Source organism: Phaenicophaeus curvirostris, chromosome 4, assembly GCF_032191515.1.
Source record: "Phaenicophaeus curvirostris isolate KB17595 chromosome 4, BPBGC_Pcur_1.0, whole genome shotgun sequence".
NCBI lineage: Eukaryota > Metazoa > Chordata > Aves > Cuculiformes > Cuculidae > Phaenicophaeus > Phaenicophaeus curvirostris.
This window is the reverse complement of record NC_091395.1, coordinates 76,533,608-76,557,608: the sequence shown is the minus strand read 5'-3', so window position 1 is coordinate 76,557,608 and position 24,001 is coordinate 76,533,608. Positions and strand designations below refer to the sequence as shown.

Below are 24,001 nucleotides of genomic sequence, written 5' to 3'. Positions count from 1 at the left end.
TTGGATGAGGCTTTGAGCAGCCTGATCCAGCAGGAGGTGTCCCTCCTCACTATATTATGGTTGGACTCGATGATCCGGTGGGTCTCTTCCAACCTGGTGATTCTATGATTCTATAAGGTCTTGGACTGGATGCTCTTTAAGGTCCTTTCCAACCCACCCCATTCTACGATTCTAATCAAAACATTTCAGCAACTCTGTTCCTTCCCCAACATAAATTGTTGAGTGTCACTCTACTCCAATACACTTTGTAACGTCACGGGGATGCTCAGCACCATCACTCTCCAGCCAATAGGCAGGAACAGGAGGCTGGAAACAACTTCTCGCAGGCACCGAATCCAGCCCTTCAATAATGCAGGTGACTGCACATAAAAGTGCAAAGCTCTGCTTTCAAAGTAGTTACACTTTTAGCCTGTGCCATCACCTCTGTGAGACCTTTCCAGCAGCTCCCTGCTCCTGGATCTCACCACTCTGACACCAGAAACTTTCTTCTGACCTCAGTTCTTTCCCTCCTCAATTTATTCATCCATCTGACGTTCTTCTGTGCCTTAATCCTCTTCCTGGGCTTTACCCTGCTGTGCATCTCGGCCTTTGTTTAACCTGTCTGAATGAGCAATGCTCTGAATTTCCCCTCTGAACACAAACATTCCTTTCTCCAGCTCTCCCAAAAGTCCTTCTCCACACCTTGTCAGGGCCATGGTGACATGAGAGGTATTCCAGGCTTTGACAGGGCGTCTGTAATTGTATCAAACCCACCCTGATGGTCCTGCACGTCATAAAATGGTAAGGGATGGAAGTTCATTATACAGCAATTGGTCACAAAGCTAAAGGCACCTTGATGGTAATTTTGTCATCTCAGAGCCCCAAGCAGGACCCTTTCTCCTCCTCTGGCCTTTAGAACTAATGAACCCTGAACGTGCAGAAGAAACTCTCATTATGAGTCCCCGTGGGCACGATCTTTCCCTTTTTGTGGGCTTTTTATTTCGTTCCTCAAGGTCACACATCTTTCTCCTCTCTGCTCTCTTAATCCCACTTTGAACAGTGAGGAGCTCCTACGCGGGTGTCACTGATGCTAAAAGAGCCCCAGAGAGGCAGCCAGTGCTGTCCCCCCAGTGAGTGACAGCAGACCCCAGCCACGTCAACATCTAAAATTCAGTGTTATTTCACCAGGATGAGTCTCACCCTCATGCCGCGGTGGATTTTTAATCTCTCTGATGCACCACGAACAGTTAGAATCAAGGAATCCTTTGGGTTGGAAGGGACCTTAAAGCCCATCCAGTTCCAACGCCCCTGCCTTCAGCACGGGCACCTCCCACTGGATCAGGCTGCTCCAAGCCCCATCCAACCTGGCCTTGAACACCTCCAACCTGGGCCAGGGCCTCCCCACCTTCACAGGAAAACATTTCCCACTAAGATCTCACCTAAATCTCCCCTCTTGCAGCTTAAAGCTGTTCCCCTTTGTCCTATTCCTGCAACTCCTGATCAAGATTCCCTCCCCAGTTTTCCTGGAGCCCCTTCAGGTACTGGAAGGCTATAAGATGGTCTCTCCAGAGTCTTCTCTCCTGGCTGAATAAGCCCAACTCCCTTAGCCTGTCCATATATGCAAGATGCTCCAGCCCTCAGATGATCTCTGTGGCCTCCTCTGGACTTGCTCTAACAGATCCACGTCCTTCCAGCGTTGAAAACTCCAGAACTGAACACAGGACTCCAGGTGAGGTCTCACAGGAGCAGGTTAAAGGGACAGAATCCCCACCTCGCCCTGCTGGTCCCACAGCTTTGGATGCAGCCCAGGACACGGTTGGTTTCTGGGCTGCAAGCACCCACTGTGAGCTCATGGTGAGGTTCTCATCCTCCAGCCCCCCAAGTCCTTCTCCTCACGGCTGCCTTCAATCCATTCTCCACCCAGCCTGTGTTTCTGCTTGCGATTGCCCCGACCCAGGTGCAGGTGAGGGCAGAAGACAAACCTCTGAGCCTTGTTCCTCCATCAACCTGCTCAGAAAAGCAGAGCGCCAGTAATAAATTGTTAATATTTCATTGCATAAGGAACTTTGTTTCTTTTAACCATGCAAAGCGAGGAAATATACTTTTGATAACGATGCCTCCAAAATCTGTCAGGCAGTTGGCAAGCTAATTTGGAAGGAAAATATAAAGCACAAGATCATCTTGCAGCAGCTAATCTCCATCTCAAATCTGAAAGGGGGGGGGAAAATGGTCTATTGTCCATCAAACCTAACCGTTTTCCTGAGACAAGCAGCAGTTAATAACAGCCAAACCCAGCATAAAGAATGAAGTCCTGCACATTTATTTTTGACAGCCCCAGTTCAGGCACCTGCTTTTTGAACTGTGACTCATGCTGCATCTCATCTCCAAGCGGGCACTTGCCAGGCCAAGAGACAAAGCACAGCTTGATGAAATGACTCACACGCCGAGTGACGGGAATGTTGAATTTGATGCGAGAGGTCGGCCGGGAGTGAAGGGCAAGCTGTGCCCTCTGCGAGATATAGAGCAACCCAGCAGTGGAGCCCAGGGTCTGGATTCTGCAGATGGGGCGGAAGACATGGGTAATTCAACCAGCAGCTTAACGTCTATCTTGACTGCGGAGCTCACCCACCACTGGCCTTGCCATCAGCCTGCTTGTGTTCTGAGATGACCTATGTAGGTCCTACCATGCTACAAAGCAGCTAAGGAGAAGCTGATATGGTTGCACTGGATGATCTACGTTGGACTGGATGGTCTACGGTTGGACTAGATGATCTACGGTTGGACTGGATGGTCTATAGTTGGACTGGATGATATATGGTTGGACTGGATGGTCTACAGTTGGAGTGAACAATCTATGGTTGGACTAGATTGTCTACAGTTGGACTGGATGGTCTACAGTTGAACTGCACAATCTGTGGTTGGACTGGATGATCTACAGTTGGACTGCATGATCTTAGAGGTCTTTTCCAACCTTAATCTCTCAGTGATTCTATAAGCTGGCTGGCTTCATCAAGTTGAATTGTTGTGGGGAGACCGAAGAAAAGCTTATGTCTCTTTCCTTCCCCACCTATGCAGTTTGTCTGATTTCTGGCTGTGCTTGTTGAAGATCCAAGCTGCTTTTCCTCAACAAGGTTTGCAGTGGACTTGGGAACCAGAGATCAGGTCACTCTAAATGCTTACGTTTCAGCCTGGCTCACTTAAAAGAAGTTATAAAATCCATAAATCTCCAAACTTTGTAACACCTTTCATCAGATGCTTAAAACCAGCCTCTGCCAGAGACTTTCATTTTGAGTGTTTTGATAAACCCATTGTTGAATTATAGAAGCAATTCCTTTTTATTGAAGGCTTAATAGCACAATAAAGTAGACATTATTCAAATCTATGCAAATAAGGTGCATCCCTCAGTCACTTGGCACATGATGACACCTTTGAGCAGAGTCTCACACTGGAGTGAAGCACAGAGAGGAGAGTGGAGCCCAGCTGCTGGAGCAGGTGGACAAAGACCAAGGTTAATGGTGTAAGAGGATCTCAACTTTGGTGGCAGGTCAGCCCATATGAGCCAAAAAGCCACCCAATGGCCCATCAGAAAGGAGCTGTAACCTTGACTCACAAAACACAGAGGACGCCTGCACCCAGCCAACATAGAATCACAGAATCACCAGGTCGGAAAAAACCCATCAGATCGAGTCCAACCATTCCTATCAAACACTAAACCATGTCCCTCATCCACCCGTCCCTTAAACCCCTCCAGGGAAGGTGACTCAACCCCCTCCCTGGGCAGCCTCTGCTAGTGCCCAACGACCCTTTCATGAAAAATCTTTTCCTAATGTTCAGCCTAAACCTCCTCTGGTGGAGCTTGAGGCCGTGCACAGAGCAGTAAGAAATATGAAGCTACAAGACTTCTCCCTTCTGTTTGCAACCAGGATGGAGGTCCGTAAAGTGGAAGCTGTGCTACCCAGGACGTATCTGTGCTGTGGACAACTGCAGCCGCTCTACCTGTCAGGCACCCTTCCCTAAAGCGACTTCCTGTCCTAACAAGAAATATTGGGAGTGTGCTGGAGTGACAATTTTGCACAGCTGATCACCACGTTTCATAGAATCATAAAATCCCTAGGTTGGAAAGACCTTTGAGATCAAGTCCAACCATACCTGCCTACCACTAAATCATATCCCTAAGCGCTTCACCTACCCATCTCTTAAACACCTCCAGCAATGGAGGCTCAATTATCTCCCTGGGCAGCCTGTTTCAGTGCTTGATAACCCTTTCAGTGAAGAAGATTTTCCTAATGTCCAATCTGAACCTCCCCGGTGCAGCTTGAGGCCATTCCCTCTCATCCTTTCATCTATCATAGAATGGTTTGGGTCGGAAGGGACCTCAAAGCCCACCCAGTTCCAAACCCCTGCCATGGGCAGGGACACCTTCTACTGGATCAGGTTGCTCAGGTGCAGGGTGCACCACCCGTCCCCTTGGGACACAATTTCACAGCCAAACGCTTTCCACAATCAAGCTCTACGGCATGATGTTCAACCTAAACATTTCTTCTTTATTTCATCTCATTATTTCTATTTACGCTGCTTATATTCGACAAATTCTAAAGGTTAATAACGTGTCACAAACCTAATGGCTAGAACAATAAATATTCTGGGTAATTTAAAAAACACAGCATCAATTTTATTTAGGTTCTGTAATGCACTGCCCATATTGCTTTTCAAAATGTATAAAAAAAACTCTGTAGAGAATTATTTCTCCTTAACAAGAAAACATATTTCAGTGGTTTGATCAAATAACTCTTACATGGTTTTCAATTTCCAGTGAGGAAATTAAAATAAAGGAAAATTCTTACGGCAGAGGAAAAGAAGAGGAACATTACTGAAACAGTTCAACTTTATTATTTGATTCCACTCCTTCAGATGATTTCACTCCATAGGAAAAGGGTCAAATTCCATTTGCAAGTTTTTAAATTGTGCCATTAAAAGCTGACTGAATGTTTGTAAAACAAGTTACAAGCAATTTTCTCTAAAAAATAGAGCATTAAGTTTTAAAAATCATATTCTCAGGGTAACATGTACGTCCTCCAAGATAGAGATGAATGAACTTCCAGCAATAATTTGCAGTAAATGAGTGTAGATTAAAAATTTACATTTACCTTGTCCCTGGTATCTACCTGGGAAGCCACAGGAGCTGGGGAATGAATTGCTCACAACTTCAACACTGGGCTCCTGATGATGAGGAGCTCAATAAAAATCATATTCATAGAATCATAGAGTAGTTTGGGTTGGAAGGGACCTTAAAAACCAACCAGTTCCAACCCCCTGCTTTGGGCATGGATAGCTCTTACTGGCCCAGGCTGCTCAAAGCCCCATCCAACCTGGTCTTGAACACCTCCAGGGATGGGGCAGCCACGTCTTCTCAGTCTGCCCCTCTCCAGTTTATCCCCGTTGCCCCCTCAGCTGAACGCTAACACTCTGAAACTGAAAATACGGATCTGAGCATCCTGAGTTACCAATAGCTTGGAGCACGTACGTCAACCAGCCTCATGGGACACCAAGTTCACTCCCACAGCAACCTGAAAGGGGCTACAAGAAATCTGGGGAAGGACTGTTCATAAAGGCTTGTAGCGATAGGACTAGGGGTAATGGGTATAAACTGGAGAGGGGTAGATTTAGACTAGACATAAGGAAGAATTTCTTCACACTGAGGGTGGGGAGGCCCTGGAACAGGTTGCCCAGACGAGTCATGGCTGGTCCATCCCTGGAGGTGTTCAAGGCCAGGTTGGATGGGCCCTGGGCAGCTTGATCCAGTGGGATATCCCTGCCCATGGCAGGGGAGTTGGAACTGGATGATCTTTAAGCTCCCTTCCAACCCAAACTATTCCATGATCCTATGATTCTATGATTTAACAAGTGCTTTCTGTTTTAACGTGCGCCTTGTCAACGCAGCAAAACGGAGACACGAGCTCTCGGGTGAAGGAAAGGATTTCGCTAGGCAAATTTGTATTTAAAAAGCAGTCACCCTGAAATGACAAAATCTCATGTCACAACTTGGAGCGCTGTCCACGCTCGCCCTTCTTTTTCAATTCCCCGCTGATGCCCCAGGGAGGGGATGGGATGGATGAGGCCACGGGTAGAAACTCTGGACAAAATATCTATGGCCAAGAGTAAATGTATATCCTGATTTTACACGAGTGAAGAGGCAGGATTTTTCTGGTTCTTTCTGACCGGTTGGCTGGGTTTTTCAAACGAAAAAGTATAAGTTAAAAAAAAAGCAATGAATAAGAACGATTGGATGAAGAACTCAAACATAAGACATCCAAAACGTTCTATCACTGCACTCTTTACCAGGGAGAGCAGGGATAGGATGAAGGGGAATGGTTTTAAGCTGCAAGAGGGGAGATTGAGATGAGAACGTAGGAAGAAATGCTTTCCTGTGACGGTGGGGAGGCCCTGGCACAGGTTGTCCACAGAAGTCATGGACACTCCGTCCCTGGAGGTGTTGAAGGCCCAGCTGGATAAGGATTTGAGGAACCTGATCCAGTGGGAGGGGTCCCTGGCCATGGTAGGGGGTTGGAACTGGATGGGCTTTGAGCCCCTTTCAACCCAAACCGTTCTGTGAGTCTGTGATTCCTAAACAACTACTTGGCATCAAGGAATGCAAATAGGTCCCCGCTAATGTTTTTGAGAAGCTGCTGGTGTTATTAGTGCTTTGATCAGAAGAGACACTTGTTTGCACTAGAGGGAAAAAAGAGCTTAGAGAAACTCTCCTCTGGGAAGCTTCATGATCCTTCCTCTCCCTCCAGCAAATTCCTCCTTATCGGCTAAAATCAGGGTCCATCCCGCTGAAAGATTTAGAGCCTTCAAATTTAAAACTAACTAAATCTCTATTATCAGCCAAATATTCCCTAAATGCAAGGCAGGCTTGACAGATGTCTCTGCTGATCTCATGATAGCTCCCTTCCAGATATTTATATAGAATTCTATATTATGGATGTGGCAGAATTTCTCCCCCCATATCCCTCATTTTGCAACAGAAATCAAACCAAGATACCTGGCACTAATTAACTGGAAATAATTCATTAAGCAAAGGTTTTATCAGGTGGTTTTGTTGTTGCTTTCACAGTACGGATCACAATCAGACTACAGGCAATTCTAGAGCAGCTAATATGTTTTCCGCATCTCGGCTGTCCCGATAATGCTCCTCTCTTAACATCAGCAACTCCATCCAGCATCACACTCCTTCAGAGGGGATCATCAGCGTGTCCACAACTCAGAAACTGGACCAGCAGAAGCAGAATTAACACCAAATATGAAGAAGAAGCTGGGATGTCACTTCTGGGTTGGGGAAATCTGTGGCTTCAATACAAGCTAGGGGGACAACGTGATTGAGAGCAGCCCTGAGGAGAAGGACTTGGGATGTTGGGGGATGATAAGCTCAACATGAGTCGGTAATGTGCTCTCACAGCCCAGAAACCAACCGTGTCCTGGGCTGCATCCAGAGCAGCGTGGCCAGCAGGGTGACGGAGGGGATTTGGCCCATCTACTCAGCTCTCATGAGACCCCGCCTGGAGTCCTGTGTCCAGTTCTGGAATCTCCAACATAAGGAGGAGGTGGAACTGTTGAAACAGGTCAAGAGGAGGCCACCAAGATGATGCGAGGGCTGTAGCGCCTCTACTCTGGGGCCAGGCTGAGAGAGTTGGGGTTGTTCATCCTGGAGAAGAGAGAACTTAGAGGAGCTTCCAGTACTTGAAGGGGCTCCAGGAAAACTGGGGAGAGACTATCTCCAAGGGTATGGAGTGACAGGATGAGGGGGAATGGCTTTAAATTGGAAGGGGAAAGATTAGATTAGACATTAGGAAGAAATTCTTCACGGTGAGAGCGGTGAGGCCCTGGCCCAGGTTGCCCAGAGAAGCTGTGGCTGCCCCATCCCTGGAGGTGTTCAAGGCCAGGTTGGATGGAGCTTTGAGCCACCTGATCCAGTGGGAGGTGTCCCTGCCCGTGGCAGGAGGGTTGGAACTGGATGGGCTTTGAGGTCCCTTCCAACCCAAAGTGTTCTGTGATTCTACAATCCTGACTGTGCAATCCCTCATCTCCCTGATGCCACAGGAGGGCTCCTGCCATCCCCTCGCACTCACGGAGCAAGTCTAAGGAGTGGAAGGGCTTTTGCTGAAGAGGAGGAGAGAACTACACACTGGCACACTTTGAAAGCAGGGAAAAGCTCCCAGAAGCAGCAAATCTAAAAACCCCAGAAATAATACTCCAGAAATTAAGCTGCATTTCAAAAGACAAGCCGAAGCAGTCTGCCTTAGAGAGGTCAGGCAAAACAAAACCAGCCTTTCTGGCCTTCAAGGCTGTGTAGAAACCATCTCCAGCAACTGCCACATCAGATTAAGATTATTCAGTTTGTGTTTTCCCTCCTCAGTTTCATCCCCTTCCTCCAACCGCTACACTTTTGAGGACAGGGATGGTTGGACTCAATGATCCGGTGGGTCTTTTCCAACCTGGTGATTCTATGATTCTGTGATTCTATGACAATGAATGACTGCTCCATCCTCCTCCATCTCAATAGCTTGGTCCTTCCTACTCAAGGCTACTTTTATAGCCCACAGCTCAAGCGTTCTGTCCCTCTAGATGTGCCCACTTGCACAAGGACACCCGTCTCTTCCAACCTGGTTATTCTATGATTCTATGATGCTATGACTTGGCACAGTGAAGTAGAAGAAGACTTTGTGCTCACCGTACTTAGGCTAACTTGGTTCATTTTAAGTGGGCTGGGAGGAGGTCACAGAAGCTGGATGGACTTGGACTGTGCCAATAACATGGGAACTAAAGGGGAAATGAGTCACCGAAAGCGACAAGCAGAACAGGACAACAGCACTAAAACCGAGCTGTTCCTTGGCCTCTAGCTGTTCTTCACTGAACTCTCATTGCACGGAAGAGCCCAACATAGTGGGGCCCAGAGCTACATGTGAAAACTAAGATGAAGTCGCCCTGGAGAAGACCTGGAGCTGGATGATGCTTCAGTTCAAATCATCCCTCACCGCAGAAGTACCCACGCAGTGTACCCAACCCTATCGCCCAGCGGCACAGGATGTCTATGAAAGAATCATAGAATGATCTGAGTTGGAAGGGACCTTAAAGGTCATCCAGTTCCACCCCCTGCCATGGGCTGGGACACCTCCCATTGGATCAGGCTGCTCAAAGCCCCATCCAACCCGGCCTTGAACATCTCCAGGGATGGGGCAGCCACAACTTCCCTGGGCAACCTCGGCCAGGGCCTCAACACCCTCACAGGAAAACATTTCTTCCTAAGATTTCATCTCAATCTTCCCTCTTGCATCTTAAAACCATTCCCCTCTGTCCTATCTCTGCATTCCCTGACAAAAAGCCCCTCCCCAACTTTCCCATAAGCCCCTTTCAGTACTGGAAGCTGCTCTAAAGTTTCCCTAGAGTCTTCTTTTCTCCAAGCTGAACAATCCCAACTCTCTCAGCCTGTCCTCATCTGGGAGGTCCTCCAGCCCTTGGATCATCTTCATGACCTCCCCAGGCCTTGCTCTAACAGATCCATGTCCTTCCTGTGCTGAGGATTCCAGAACTGGACGCAGGGCTCCAGGTGGGGTCTCACGAGAACGGAGTAGAGGGGGACAATGAACTCCCTCGCCCTGCTGGCCACAATTCCAATGGAGCCCAGGATACGACTTCTAACGTCTCACTTCTCAGCTCATTCCTGATAGCTGCAACTTCATTACAATGTAGAAAGAATTTCACGAGGGCACCGCTCAGAAGCGAAACACAAGCAGACCAAACACATAAATCTGTGGTATCCCTTGCCCACTCCTAAATCAGCCCACCACTTCATCTCTGTACTTCTTGAACAGATGGGACCTTCTGGCAGTCTTTAAACCACTCAACAGCACTTTCTTCCATAACAGAGCAAACTAATTACTGGAGTGAGATGCTATTTTCCATCATTTTTTTCTGCTGTTTTTAAGGCATGAGCCAGCTTGGTGAGCTGATGTCTGATGAAGGATTTGCAATGAAGCTATTTTGCCCTCAGAAGATTAACGTGACGGAATTAAATGCAGGTCGGCACGAAGGTTCAGAACACACCGAATGAACCTCAGAAGGGTTTTGCTCACCAAATACTTCTTTCGCTCTATAAAGGCAGCAATAGATGCAGTCTGTCCATCACAGATGCAAAAATGATCACCTCTTAGCACCGTTTTCACATGTTGGATCCTAAAACACAGCACAAAGGCTGCTCTAAGGACCAGACAAATGGTCCATTTCAGACGAGCCTTTTCCAAATCCCCTAAAAGCTTCCAAGACAATTTTTTTTTCCAACTTACGGATATATTTTTCTAATGGAACACTTTTCTTGTTGATCCTGTAGGGGTTTGGTTCAAGCTGAGCATTTCCTTGCTGCATTGTGTGTTTTTTTAAGAATCATAGAATGGTTTGGGTTGGAAGGGACTTTAAAGCCCATCTAATTCCACCTCCCTACCATGAGTAGGGACACCTCCCACTGGATCAGGTTGCTCGAAGTCCCATCCAACCTGGCCTTGAACACCTCCAGGGATGGGGCAGCCACAACAACGCTTTCATGGTAAAGAAATACTTCCTAAAGTCTAGTCTAAATCTGTCCCTCTCCAGTTTATACCCATAACCCCTACTCCTGTCACTCCAAACCTCTGTGAACTGTCCCTCCCCAGCTTTCTTGTAGCCCCTTTCAGGTACTGGAACGTCGCTATAAGGTCTCCTTGGAGCCTTCTCTTCTCGAGGCTGAACAACCCCAACCCTCTCAACCTGTCCTCATTTGGGAGTCCTTAGCCTCATGCCTTTAACAGCTTTAAAAGACATGGAAATAAATGTCAAAATGATAAACTTCCCAAAATCTTTCAGGAAAGCTTCTAAAAATCATCGCAAAGGACCACAACACTTACATTAATCAGGTAAAAAGACTTAAAAATCCCTGAGTTACGGCAATAGCTGTTCATACCATACCAGGATGAGTCCTAGATACCCACAGACATTAAATACTCTTAGAAATAAACTGCGAAAGGCAGTACCTCGGAACGCACAGAGAAAAGCCAATGGATTTTATAATAACTACGCAAATTCACTGGTAGATTTGCAATCCAGTGGGTATTTGTTGAGTGGGAAATAAACCAAAGCAGCTAGTTACGTGTTGCTTAGCTGCAGACTGCAATATGAATAGTTTCCCTGCAGGTAAATCACTTTCTATTACTTCTAAGTACCCCAGGAAAAATACTAATTGAAAACATGGTTCTAATACTGTCCAGCTGGAAAGCATTAGCTTAGGATGGAACCGGCTTGACACCGGCTGCCAATTGGCTACGCACAATGGAAAAGGAAATTAATCTCTCGCAGACAAGACGTTCCATTTTCCACTTCTCCTCTGTAACCCTCAAATAAACTCGTTATTAACCAAAGGCTTTGATTCGCACGGGGAAAGAAAAACAATGCATTTATGATAACCTAAATCGGGATTTTGTGCACTGAAACGAAGGCTCTAAAATGTTGACGCAGAGAAACACAGACAAAACACATTTTTGTATCGTCCCAGCCTATCATCCCGCAGTTTCCTCCTGCTAAGAGCTTTTCTCCCATGCAGGTGCTAAAGGGATGAGGAGGAGAACCGAAGCTGACCCTATAGATATTGAGACTGCTTTTTCACTTCTATTTAATTTCATTTATAGGCAAGCATCCAACAGGCCAGACTATCTCAAAAGAATCACTCTGCAAGTTGCTCACATCCCACAAGCTTCCTGAGCCTCATCTCCATGTGATTTCGACTTTGCTCCAAGCTTCTACCACAGAATCATGGAACCACTTGGGTTGGAAGGGACCTTAAAGCTCATCCACTTCCAGCTCCTTGCCATGGGCAGGGACACCTCCCAGTGGATCAGGCTGCTCCAAGCCTCATCCAACCTGGCCTTGAACATCTCCAGGGATGCGGCAGCCACCACTGCCAGGGTGGTGGTTTATTCATACTTTTATCCTCTATCCGAATTCTCCAAAATGATAAAATCGATGCAAAACCCAAAAAAATTCAGTGATTCTTCTTGCCATGGAAAAGGATCCTCGTTTTGCAGCCAGACCTTCCAGCAGAAGTTACCTGCAGGCATAAGAATCCATATCCATGCTCCCTACCTGGCTGCAGGTTATCATACAAGGTTTGTGCTGCTGTTTGCTGCAATCAGACTGTCTCGTTTTTGCTTGAAGTGGATTAAGAACCATTTGTGTGAGTTATCAGCACGGAGGGCAATTAGCAGTTGGTAACAATTTCTGAGTCTACAAAAGGACATCTGTCCCCAATCCTACTTATTATGCTTAAAACCGGCTTCTCCATCCGTTCTTGAGTAACCCAAGGTCAGACAAGTGAGATCTGGGAGATGACAGCAGACATGGGAAAGCAAGGAGGCTGAGCTGCGCGTGAGAGAAAGATGAAACCCTGTCTGTGGTGCTGTCTAAGGAAGCACTTCAAAAGAGAAGAGTTCGACAGTCCAATAATTGAAGAAATAGAGAAGAAAGCAAAAAGCAGAGAGGCTTGGAGGAGAAAGCAGACAACAAAGCCCAATGAAATAGGAAACAGCACTGCCAGATAAACATAGGGAGCAATAACATACTAGCCCGAATGCAAGAGCTATGAAGTTCACTATCTTTATGTGGTTTTTGAGTGCAGACAAACTTGGCAGAGAGATCAAAAGCTTGGGACTACTCTGGTCTGGCCGGAACCTAGAGGTGAGGTGCCTTCTGTTAGCTTATTTCCCGAAAATGGAAAGACGGGAAGGGAACTGACCCCAGACAGACTGCAACCCAAAAACATCAGGAGCCAGGCTACAGTCTCACCGATCCGCCTCCAGGACGATGGGAACATCATAGAACGGGTTGGGTTGGAATGGACCTCAAAGCCCATCCAGTTCCAATCCCCTGTCACAGGCAGGGACACCTCCCACTGCATCAGGTTGCTCCAAGCCCCATCCAACCTGGCCTTGAACACCTCCAGGGATAGGGCAGCCACAACTTCTCTGGGCAACCTGGACCAGGGCCTCACCACCCTCACCATGAAGAATTTCTTCCTAATGTCTAATCTAATCTTCCCCCTTCCAACTTAAAGCCATTTCCCCTCATGTGATCACTCCAGAACCTTGTAGGAAGCTCCTCCCCATCTTTCCTGGAGCTCCTTCAGGTACTGGAAGCTGCTCTAAGGTCTCCCCAGAGCCTCCTCTTCTCCAGGCTGAACAACCCCAACCCTCTCAGCCTGTCACCCCATAACACATTTCAAGACATCAATTTGATAGTAAAAAGCGTTACAAGCTGCCACGAAAGACGACATCCACACAAAAGTAAGGACGAGCCCAGCTATACAGGCAACCTTAACTGAGCATTTCTTGATACTAATGCCAAGACTCACACATTATTACTCATTAAACAGAAATTCTCGGGTCAGATTGTTTTGATGTGCTTTGCAATAATTAAAATAGAGACATTTTTTAGTAGAAATGCATAACCTGCTGCCTTGTCACTGTAATAGAAGGTGAGAAATGTCTGGACTAATGGCAAAGACTTCCAGAAAGCTGAAATCTAAATAAAATAAAGCAGATACCTTAAACCAGAAACAGCAATCACCAGTTTTCTCAGCTTCTCATTTTCTTCTTTTTGTACACATCTGCTAGCCTAAGCATCACTTGAAAAGATCTTTTAATTCATTAGCTATTCCTAAAAATACATCTTGTTGTGTCTAAGAACACGCCAGCCCGGTGTAAGACAATGATTTCTCCACTCTCCCATTTGCACGTCACAAGATGCATTTGAACGTATATTTATAATCAGAAATACTTTCACACCATTGCACTCCACACACACAATTTTATTCCTGTTTGCTTTGAGATACTGCAGAAAAATGGTTTCTATTTGCAGCACCTAGAGCTGTTCCTCGCCAAATGTTCTGGGGCGTAAAGCTTCGTTCTTCTCTATTACAAGACATCAAAACCAACAAGGCAAATACAAAAATCTCATCCCCTACGAACAGCAAAGCTTTTCTCTAACCCTAAAGTTGTAAATGCATACCTGAAGGGATAAAAGTGAGTGAAAATGGTATGTGTTGGCTCTCTGGGACTTATGGTTTCTTGCAGGTACGAAACAAATAGAACGTTTGGGATTCTTGCGTTAAGCACAGTTTAAAACGAGCACCCAGGATTAATTACGGTGAGGACCATCCTCAAGCAGCAAGCTCTCACCTTTATGCTTCCCCCAATGAGATCTGGCGGCTCTTCATCTGTTTCTAAGGCAACGTTGATGGAGGCGAAGGGGCGACTTGCCATCTGTTGCATCTCACGGAGTAGTTGCTAATTTAATAAACAGAAAAATATTATCATCACATTGTTCCGACATCAAGAGGAAAAAAAAAACCAACCCCACATAAGAGAGGTTTCTCCCAATACAAAGGGACAGCAATGAATATGGAAAAAAACAACTTTCCCGTGATTTAACAAGCTTAAGGGCACAGATAGAGAATTGTAAATATTCACATTACTGCAACTTAACAGGTTATTGCAAGTAAAGTGATGAGCGCAGCCTTAGCCTGAATCATTTGGGAGGGCAAGAAAACTCCATTATTTACTTTTAAGGATGTGATGTAGTTGGTTTTTGTATAAAACACCCATTATTTATTTTTTTACGCTGTGATTTAGGGTTTTTTTTTTAATAAAAAACCATTATTTACTTTTTAAGCTGCAATTTAGTTGCTTGCCATCCCCCGTCTGGGGCACGATGGGATGTCATGGACTGGTGGCACCGTTTAAAATGAAACCCACAGCGATACACAACCACTATAAGAAAGAATTTGGTGTTCTTTACACCAGCGCTAGCAAAACGCTGTCACCTTTTGTTGAACAATCATCTTTTTTCACTGTTTGCTTCTGTATGCAGTGCGTGTCTCCCATGGCAAGCAAGCACGTCCTTGTTGCTCTATGTTTTATAAACACAGAAACCCCTTTCCTGGGTAAATCTCTGCAAGCTTTCATGTCAAAAAGATTTTTTTTATTGTACTTTTCAGCACTTTTAAGCATTACAATGCTGCTCCCTCATTTTTTTTTAATACACTTCCTATATGGCAGGGCTGGAAACAGCATTTCAGTTTTAGCTGAGCTGTGGACACGCTTCTTTTTGGCTCTGGTGGCTGATTTCTAATACTAACAGCGAGTTACCCAACTGGGAGTGGATGCAGGAATCACAACCCTAATTCCCAGAAGCAACGGAGCTGGGGTGACTTTTAATCCCTATTTAGAGCAGGTAAAACCCCAATAGTTACACCTGTAAGTGCACCAACTGCCTAAACCACTTGTTGCATGTAGCTTTACACACATAGCATCATCCCTTAGCTGCAGCAACACTAGTTCTACTCTATTTTTTAAGCTGGATGGAGGTACCAACGAAGGTCCTCTGAAATTCCCACCATCAGACCATGGGATTGGTGCTGCTTAATATCTTCATCAATGATACTGACGGCGAGACTGAACGCGCCTTCAGCAAGTTTGCAGATGACACCAAGCTATGTGGGGCAGTTGCCACAGTGGAATGTCATCCAGAGGGACCTGGACAAGCTGGAGAAGTGGGGCTGGGAGAACCTCATGAGGTTCAACAAGGAGAAGTGCAACGTCTTACACCTGAGTCAGGGCAATCTGCGGTTTCAATCCAGGCTGGGGGACAACATGCTTGAGAGCAGCTCTGAGAAGAAGGACTTATGCTGGTTGATGAGAAGCTCAACATAAGCCGGCAAGGTGCACTCTCGCCCATAAGGCCAACCACGTCCTGGGCTGCATCCAGAGCAGCGTGGTCAGCAGGGCAGGGGAGGAGATTCTGCCCCTCTCTTGTGAGACCTCATCTGGAGTCCTGTGTCCAGTTCTGGATTCCTCAACATAAGAAGGAGATGGAACTGTTGGAACGGGTCCAGAGGAGGCCACAAAGATGATCCGAGGGCTGGAGCATCTCCCATATGAGGACAGGCTGAGAGAGTTGGGCTTGTTCAGCCTGGAGAAGAGAAAGCTCCGAGGAGACCTTATAGTGACCTTCCAGTACCTGAATGGGCTACAAGAAAGCTGTGGAGGGCTACTCACAAAGACTTGTAGAGATAGGACGAGGGGTTATGGGTATAAACTAGAGAGGGGCAGATTTAGGCTAGACATTAGGAAGAATTTCTTCATGATGAGGGTGGTGAGACACTGGAACAAGTTGCCCAGGGAAGCTGTGGCTGCCCCATCCCTGGAGGTGTTCAAGGCCAGGTTGGATGGGGCCTTGGGCAGCCTGATCTAATGGGACACCAATGGCAAGGAGGGTTGGAACTAGATGATCTTTAAGATCCCTTCCAACCATAACTATTCTATGATACTATGAGAACCCCCCCATTCCCCAATAAATACTGGGCAATCTGACACACCAAGTCCTAACTGATCATTTATAGCACTCAAAACTGGTAAAGGAAGCACCACATTGTGCCCCAAATAAACTCCATCAAGCACAGCAGAAGGGGACACAGCACACAGGGGAAAGGACGATGCTGCTGTTCAGCATTACAGCTCGTTTGGACAAAACTAATTACATCACCATTTTCTTGAACACTTCCCATGGGCTTTTCTTGGCCAAGACAGGGTTTGATTTCTCTGTGAGTGTGGGATTCAGGTTAGGTGGGAAGAAGGCATGATCACAGAATCATGGAACGGTTTGGGTTGGAAGGGACCTTAAAGATCATCCAGTTCCAACCCCCCTGCCATGGGCACGGACACCTCCCACTGGATCAGGTTGCTCCAAGCCCCATCCAACCTGGCCTTGAACACCTCAGGGCTGCTCTCAACCCACTCTCTGCTGAGCCTGTGCTTGTGCTGAGCAACTCAACTAAGCTTGTGGGGTAGACAAGCCTGTATGGTTCTCAGTCCAATAAAAACAATAGCATATTTCAATGCCATAAAAGGTAAGTTGCAAAGTTTTCCTTAGTTTCTGAAAGGATAAAAAAAGGGTAAAGAAATAGCATTTTTGAGCAGATTGTAGATACTGTCACAAAGCAAAAAAAACCCAACAAATTCAACAGATTCACACAAAACGAAGCTGTACGAAGCACGCACAAGCAAACTTGTATGTAACTCGCACTCGGATAAAAGAAGACGAGGAGGTTTTGAATATTTAAAGCACACCAGCAGATTGCAGACTACAGCAAGTGTGAAACAGACTGCTGGGTTGTTTTTCCTGCAATTGTCCCCTTCAGCTATCATAAAGCACTTTGTTTAATGGCTATAAAATCAAAGAACAAGCTGTCCTGATGAAGATGTCCAAGAGTCTTATGAACTAAGAGCTATCAGCTCCTTGAAGGAAGTTTAGGTTGCTAAAGGAAATGTGCAATTTGGCACTGGCACTTCTCATGAAGTCAACGGTAGCTTCAAGAAATAAATCCCTGAGATGCCTCCAAGTGCTACAACATGAGCAGTGGGAAAAGCAATGCTGACAATAATGTTATTGCCTTCATTTTCTGGACTGGCCAAGGAAGCCACCGCTTTTGGTGTTATCCCAAAGCCAGCTGACTCTCAGCAGAATGGTGCCCAAACATGGTAAAACCAAAGGTCCAAGCTACAACCAAAGAAGCAGATGCCTAAAGGAGAACATCCTGCTCCAAATTTTTTCAAGTAACAAGGGGTAGGATGAGAGGAAATAGCCTCAAGTTGTGCCAGAGAGGTTTACACCGGATATTAGGACAAATGTCCTTAGTGAAAGAGTGGTGAAGCACTGGAACAGGCTCTCCAGGGCATTGGTGGAGTCTCCATCTCTGGAGGGGTTCAAAAGGCCAAATGCCGGGTCCTGCACTTGGGGCACAACAACCCTGAGCAGCTACAGACTAGGAGAAGTCTGGCTAGAAAGCTGCCTGGAGGAGAAGGACCTGGAGGTGTTGGTTGACAGCAACTGAGCATGAGCCAGCAGTGGCCCAGGTGGCCAAGAAGGCCAATGGCATCTTGGCTTGGATCAGACATGGCGTGGCCAGCAGGTCCAGGGAGGTTCTTCTCCCTCTGGACTCTGCTGAGACCGCTCCTCGAATCCTGGGGTCAGTTCTGGGCCCCTCACCACCAGAAGGATGTTGAGGCTCTGGAGCGAGTCCAGAGAAGAGCAACGAAGCTGGTGAGGGGGCTGGAGAACAAGAGGAGCAGCTGAGAGAGCTGGGGGTGTTTAGCCTGGAGAAGAGGAGGCTGAGGGGAGACCTCATTGCTCTCTACAACTACCTGAATGGAGGTTGTGGAGAGGAGGGAGCTGGGCTTTTCTCCCAAGTGACAGGGGACAGGACAAGAGGGAATGGCCTCAAGCTCCACCAGGGGAGGTTCAGGCTGGACAGTAGGAAAATATTTTTCACAGAAATGGTCACTAGGTGCTGGCAGAGGCTGCCCAGGGAGGTGGTTGAGTCACCTTCCCTGGAGGGGTTTAAGGCACGGGTGGACGAGGTGCTGAGGGACATGGTTTAGTGATTGATGGGAATGGTTGGACTCAATGAGGTCTTTTCCAACCTGGTGATTCTATGATTCTATAAAAAAAATGGTACATATGGCACTTTGGGCCATGGTTTAGTAGGCACGGAGATGTTGGGCTGACGGTTGGATTTGATGATCTTAGAGGTCTTTTCCAAACTTAATGATTTTATCATTCTAACATCAGTTTCTGGTGTAGCTCAAGTCACTTTAAAACAATTCCTCCCGTAAAATTAAGATGAAATTTGAGAAATAATTGCTCTGTAACTAGAAAATCACTCTCCCGCAAGGCATGCACTGTGCCTGCTTAACCTGGGCATGTATCCATCCTTCAATATTTGTTCGGAGTGTCAAACTTTTAATTAAAAGATTCTATTAGGTTGTGAGGGAGAAATGGTGGCATTTCCCCAGCTGAGACGCCGAGCGTGTCACTAGACATCAGCAGCAGTTAACATCAAGCTACCCTAGGACCTGGTGTACCCTCATTCCTAATGACTGGCTTTCTGAGACTAAAAATAATGAACCTCCACACTCTTTCAAGCAAACCTTGGCTCTCCAGATCACACAATTAATAGGACAACCTGGGAATCGTTGAGACCACTTAGGTCTGAACAGGGTTTTAGAGGTAAAACGTTTGACAGGCTTACAGGAAAAACACATCAAAAAGCGTGTGTTGGAACACACCACCGGCCATTAATATTTAAGGTACCACAAACTGTGAGAACCTGCACAACTTTTATTTGCATCGAATTCTTTTTCACTATCAGTAGAAAAACTCTGTCCAAAAAACTCACAAGTTAAAAGGCATCGGAGAAGTCGAAGGGTTGAAAGAACGCTTGGAGGTTTTGGTGCAACCAGATATAAAGAGGACCTGACAATAAACAAACTCAGCAGCTGGGAGTGGAAGAGAAAACCAGCAGGAATGGTGGGAGACAACAGAGACCGATCATCTCATAGCACCCAGGACTAGAGATGCAGAGCCAGGAGTGAGAGATGCAGGAATGTAGTTTTTCATACCAGGGATTCTCAAAATTCATACACAGTCAGTAATGGATAATCCAAAATGAGTAGCGCCTTACGACTCGTTGGAGCCGAGTGCACCTCGAAGCCTGAGATCAGTTTTGGGTCCCTCACTACAAGAAAGATATTGAGTGGCTGGAGACGATCCAGAGAAGGGAATGGAGCTGGGGAAGGGCTGGAGCCCAGGGGCTATGGGGAGATGCTGAAGGAACTGGGATTGTCTAGCCTGAAGAAGAAGAGGCTGAGGGGAGACCTCATCGCTCTTCACAGCTCCCAGAACAGAGGTTGTAGCAAGGTAGATGTTGGTCTCGTCTCCCAAGTGACAGGTGATAGGACGAGAGGAAATGGCCTCAAGCTGCGTCAAGGGAGGTTTAGACTGGACATTAGGAACAATCTCTTTACTAAAAGAGTGGTGAAGCACCGGAAGGGGCTGCCCAGGGAAGTGGTGGAGTCTCCTAGGGGTGTTAAAAAAATGTGTAGAAGGGGCACCTGGGGACATGGTTTAGTAGGCACAGTGGTGTTTTGCTGGTGGTTGGACTGGATGTCCTTAGAGGTCTTTTCCAACCTTAATGACTTTATGATTCTATCATTAAAGGCGATCTTTTGAGGGTTCATACTACAGCCTTTGAGGCTGCACTGACTTTGGGATGGTGCTGGAAACCTAAGGCTACAATCAGCCTAAATTGAACTGGGTCTCTACTGCCACATGGAAAAATCCAGCTCCATTCTCTTATGAACAAGAAAAATCACCAGCTGCATTCTCCACGCTGTCCACAGCAATCTGAAAAAGCAGGATACTCTGAAATCAGCTCTGAATGAATCACTAGCTCCAACCGTAGCTGTCCACTACTAAGTCATATTCCCAAGCACCTCATCTACCTGCCTTTTAAACACCTCCAGGGATGGTTACTCCACCACCTCCCTGGGCAGCCTGTTCCAGTGCTTGATAACACTTGCAGTGAAGAAGTTTTTCACAATGTCCAATCTAAACTTCCCCTGATGCAGTTAAGGCCATTTCCGCTTGTCCTACCACCTATCCCTTGGGAGAAGAGACCAACAACCACCTTGCTACAACCTTCTTTCAGGCAGTTGTAGAGAGTGGTAAGCTCTCCCCTCAGCCTCCTCTTCTCCAGGCTAAACAACCCCAGTTCCCTCAGCTGCTCCTCGTAAGACCTGTTCTCCAGCCCCTCCAAGGCTCTGCATGATGTATAAAACATGCAATTGAATCAAATACCTAAAGGTCTCACTCCATACTGAGCAAAGTGGAACAAAATTCCCCCAGCAAGGCTTATTAGCACTGACTTTGCCACTTGCTAACTGAAGTCACGGCAATTTTGTTGAGGTCAGAGGATGGAGAGCCCTCCTGTCCTTCCAAAACATAGTGAGTAGAGTGGTTATACTGGTAGACAGGCATTCTGAGCTGACTCCTGCACGTCCTGAATTGCTGTAGGAGCTTCATTTGAATTCAGAAGGTGGCTCATCCCTTTTGTGCACAAATACATACTCGCGTACGCACATCAACTATCAACCACCCACTTCCAGGCACCGCTGCATGACTAACTTAGACAACCTTGCCCTGAGAACGTGTCCCAGAGCTCTCCTGGAATGTCATCTGCAAAGATGCAGCTCACAGGTTGCTGACAGCCAGTGTGGGAAGAGGACACCACCCTCCTGGGGTTCCCAAGGGCCTTTGGAAAAGGCATCCTACTCGGTGGTGGTGGCAACAACAGCCAGATGGAGCTGAATGTCTATGTGTGCAGGTGTCACCATGCTTCACTTTGAAGCTTCCTCAGAAAGAGAGGAGGAGGAGGAGCAGGCACTGAGCTCTTCTCTCTGGTGACCAATGATAGGACCATACGGAATGGCAGGAAGATGTGTCAGGTTGTTAGGTTGGGCATTAGGAAAAGGTTCTTCACCCAGAGGGTGGTGGAGCACTGGAACAGCTCCCCAGGGAAGCAGTCATGGCACCAAGCTTGACAATAATCAAGAAGTATTGGCCAACGCCCTGGTACGAATGTTGGGGTTGTCCTATGCAGGACAGGAGTTGGACTCAATGATCCTTGTGGGTCCTATCCAACTCAGGTCTTTCTATGATACATCCCGGTGTGGGAACCTTTGTTTTACATCACAGTCACCAGGTGACCTTGGTGGGAAGAGGAGATGCCGTTGGAGTTACCTACTCCAACCTAAAAAGGAGCATCAGCAAAGAAACAACCATAGAAGATATAAATATTCCACGATGCTGAGCCACATTGTCTCAGAAATAAGTGATTTAAAGCATTTAGCTACAATTACATTAACTACCATGTAAGTCAACAAACAAACAATTTTCCCTGACACTTCCATCATCAGGGAAAATTAAATTTTTAAGCCCCTAGAGCAGCGCACGTATTAATGTCAGCTAATTAGTTTTGTAACTGACTTTGCAGGCGACGTTGAAAGAGAGAGGGAGGAGAGAATTAATGTTCAAATGCTTCTCACCAGGCATTTCCACACTTCAGAACTATAACAAACCAGAAAGCAAAGCTGCTGGGAAGCTGAAATGACAGAAGATATTTAATTCAGGGCTGATTAAGATAAGTTATTCATCATAATCATGCCCACCAGGAGGGCAGAGACAACCTGACCTTTAATAATAATAATAAGATATCATTTCTTTCCTAAACAACAGAAGTACATGGTCCGGGCAGACTGAAATATCTACCAATACCAGATAACGATACAAGAGCAGAGCACACCTTTGATTGACTACAGCTCTTCTGGTATAATTACCCAACGCCGCTTCTCTCACCGATTCTTCCAAATAGCTAAATTAGACACCTCTAAGACTGATTCCTATCATCAGAGAGAGACCTAGGAGACTGAAACGACAACAGCTTCAACATAAATCCAGTTGTGGCCTTTTTTAAACATGGCTAAACTCTCCTAAGCTTGATAGTCCACCTCATCATTGCAAATACCGGCCAACGGTTCTTTATTGGGACGGTTTTTATCTGTCTGGCCAGCAGGGCGAGGGAGGGGATTCTGCCCCCTCTATTCCACTCTCATGAGAACCCACCTGCAGTCTCGTGACCACTTCTGGAATCCCCAACATAAGAAGGAGATGGAACTGTTGGAACAGGTCCAGAGGAGGCCACGGAGATGATCTGAGGGCTGGAGAACCTCTGCTGTGAGACCAGGCTGAGAGAGTTGGGGTTCTTCAGCCTGGAGAAGAGAAGGCTCCGGGGAGACCTTAGAGCAGCTTCCAGTACTGAAAGCGGCTCCAGGAAAGCTGTGGAGGGACTTTTTACACAGGTCTCGAGAGATAGGATGCAGGGGAATGGCTTTAGATTGGAAGGCGGAAGATTTAGATTAAACATTATGAAGAAATTCTTCATGGTGAGTTTGGTGAGGCCCTGACACAGGTTGCCTAGGGAAGCTGTGGATGCCCCAACCCTGAAGGTGTTCAGTGCCAGGACCTTGAGCAGCCTGGTCTGGTGGAGGTGTCCCTGCCCATGACCAGGAGGGTTGGAACTGGATGATCCTTAAGGTCTCTTCCAACTCAAATTGTTCTATGATTCTACTACCCAGAACAAATTTCATTCTCCATTGGCAACACCACTAAAGACCACGTGAGTAGAGCTCAGCTGGATGCCAACACCATGGAAGGGATTGACATCCTGATATCAAGGTGTCTTATAACAAATTCATCTTGCAATGTTGTCCTGCAACATCCGAGACATCCGAGTTACACACAAAATTAACACTATGCTCTCATTTTATTAATCTACTTATAAACGTAGGAACTGGTAATTTCCATATAGTTATGAATTCACCACAGCCACTGTCCCAGAATGATAGAATGGTTTGGGTTGGAATGCATCTCAAAGTCCATCCAGTTCCAGCCATGGGCAGGAAGACCTCCCACTGGATCAGGTTGCTCAAAACCTCATCCAACCTGGTCTCCAACATCTCCAGGGAAGGGACATGCACAACTTATCTGCACAACCTGTGCCAGGGCTTCACAGCCCTCTCAGGAAAACATTTCTTCCTCAGATCTCATCTAAGATCTCCCCTCTTTCAGCTTAAAACTGCTTCCCCTCATCCCATCACTCCAGACCCTTGTAAAACGTCCTTCCTTACTTTCCTATAGTCCCTTTGGGTACCGGAAGCTGCTCTAAGGTCTCCCTGGAGCCTTCTCTTCTCCAGGCTGAACAACCCCAACTCTTTCAGCCTGGCCTCATATGGGAGGTGCTCCAGCTCCTCACATGAACGTGTTACAGCTATGAATGATCAGCTGTAACTGGCCATCTGCAAGTTCAATCAGAGATGAGCTCAATTAAACAAAGAAGTGACAGAAGCATGTTCAAACAAAAATGGACCATCAATTTCCCCATGAGCTGGAACCTCTTGTCAACATTAATACTGTGAGATGTTTCTCCTCTTCAGGGCATCTCCTACTTCTGCTATAATTTCCTTCCATTGGTGACCAAATCCACATA

General features: G+C 46.5%; 1 protein-coding gene across 1 annotated transcript in view; it reads right to left on the bottom strand.

Annotated features, from left to right (window-relative positions):
- ATRN (attractin) overlaps positions 1-24,001 on the bottom strand; it is a 198,600-nt gene that overhangs the window by 10,140 nt on the left and 164,459 nt on the right. The window contains exon 27 of the mRNA XM_069856613.1: positions 14,238-14,345. Coding sequence (XP_069712714.1) covers positions 14,238-14,345 — 108 coding nt within the window. The remainder of the gene's footprint in view (positions 1-14,237; positions 14,346-24,001) is intronic.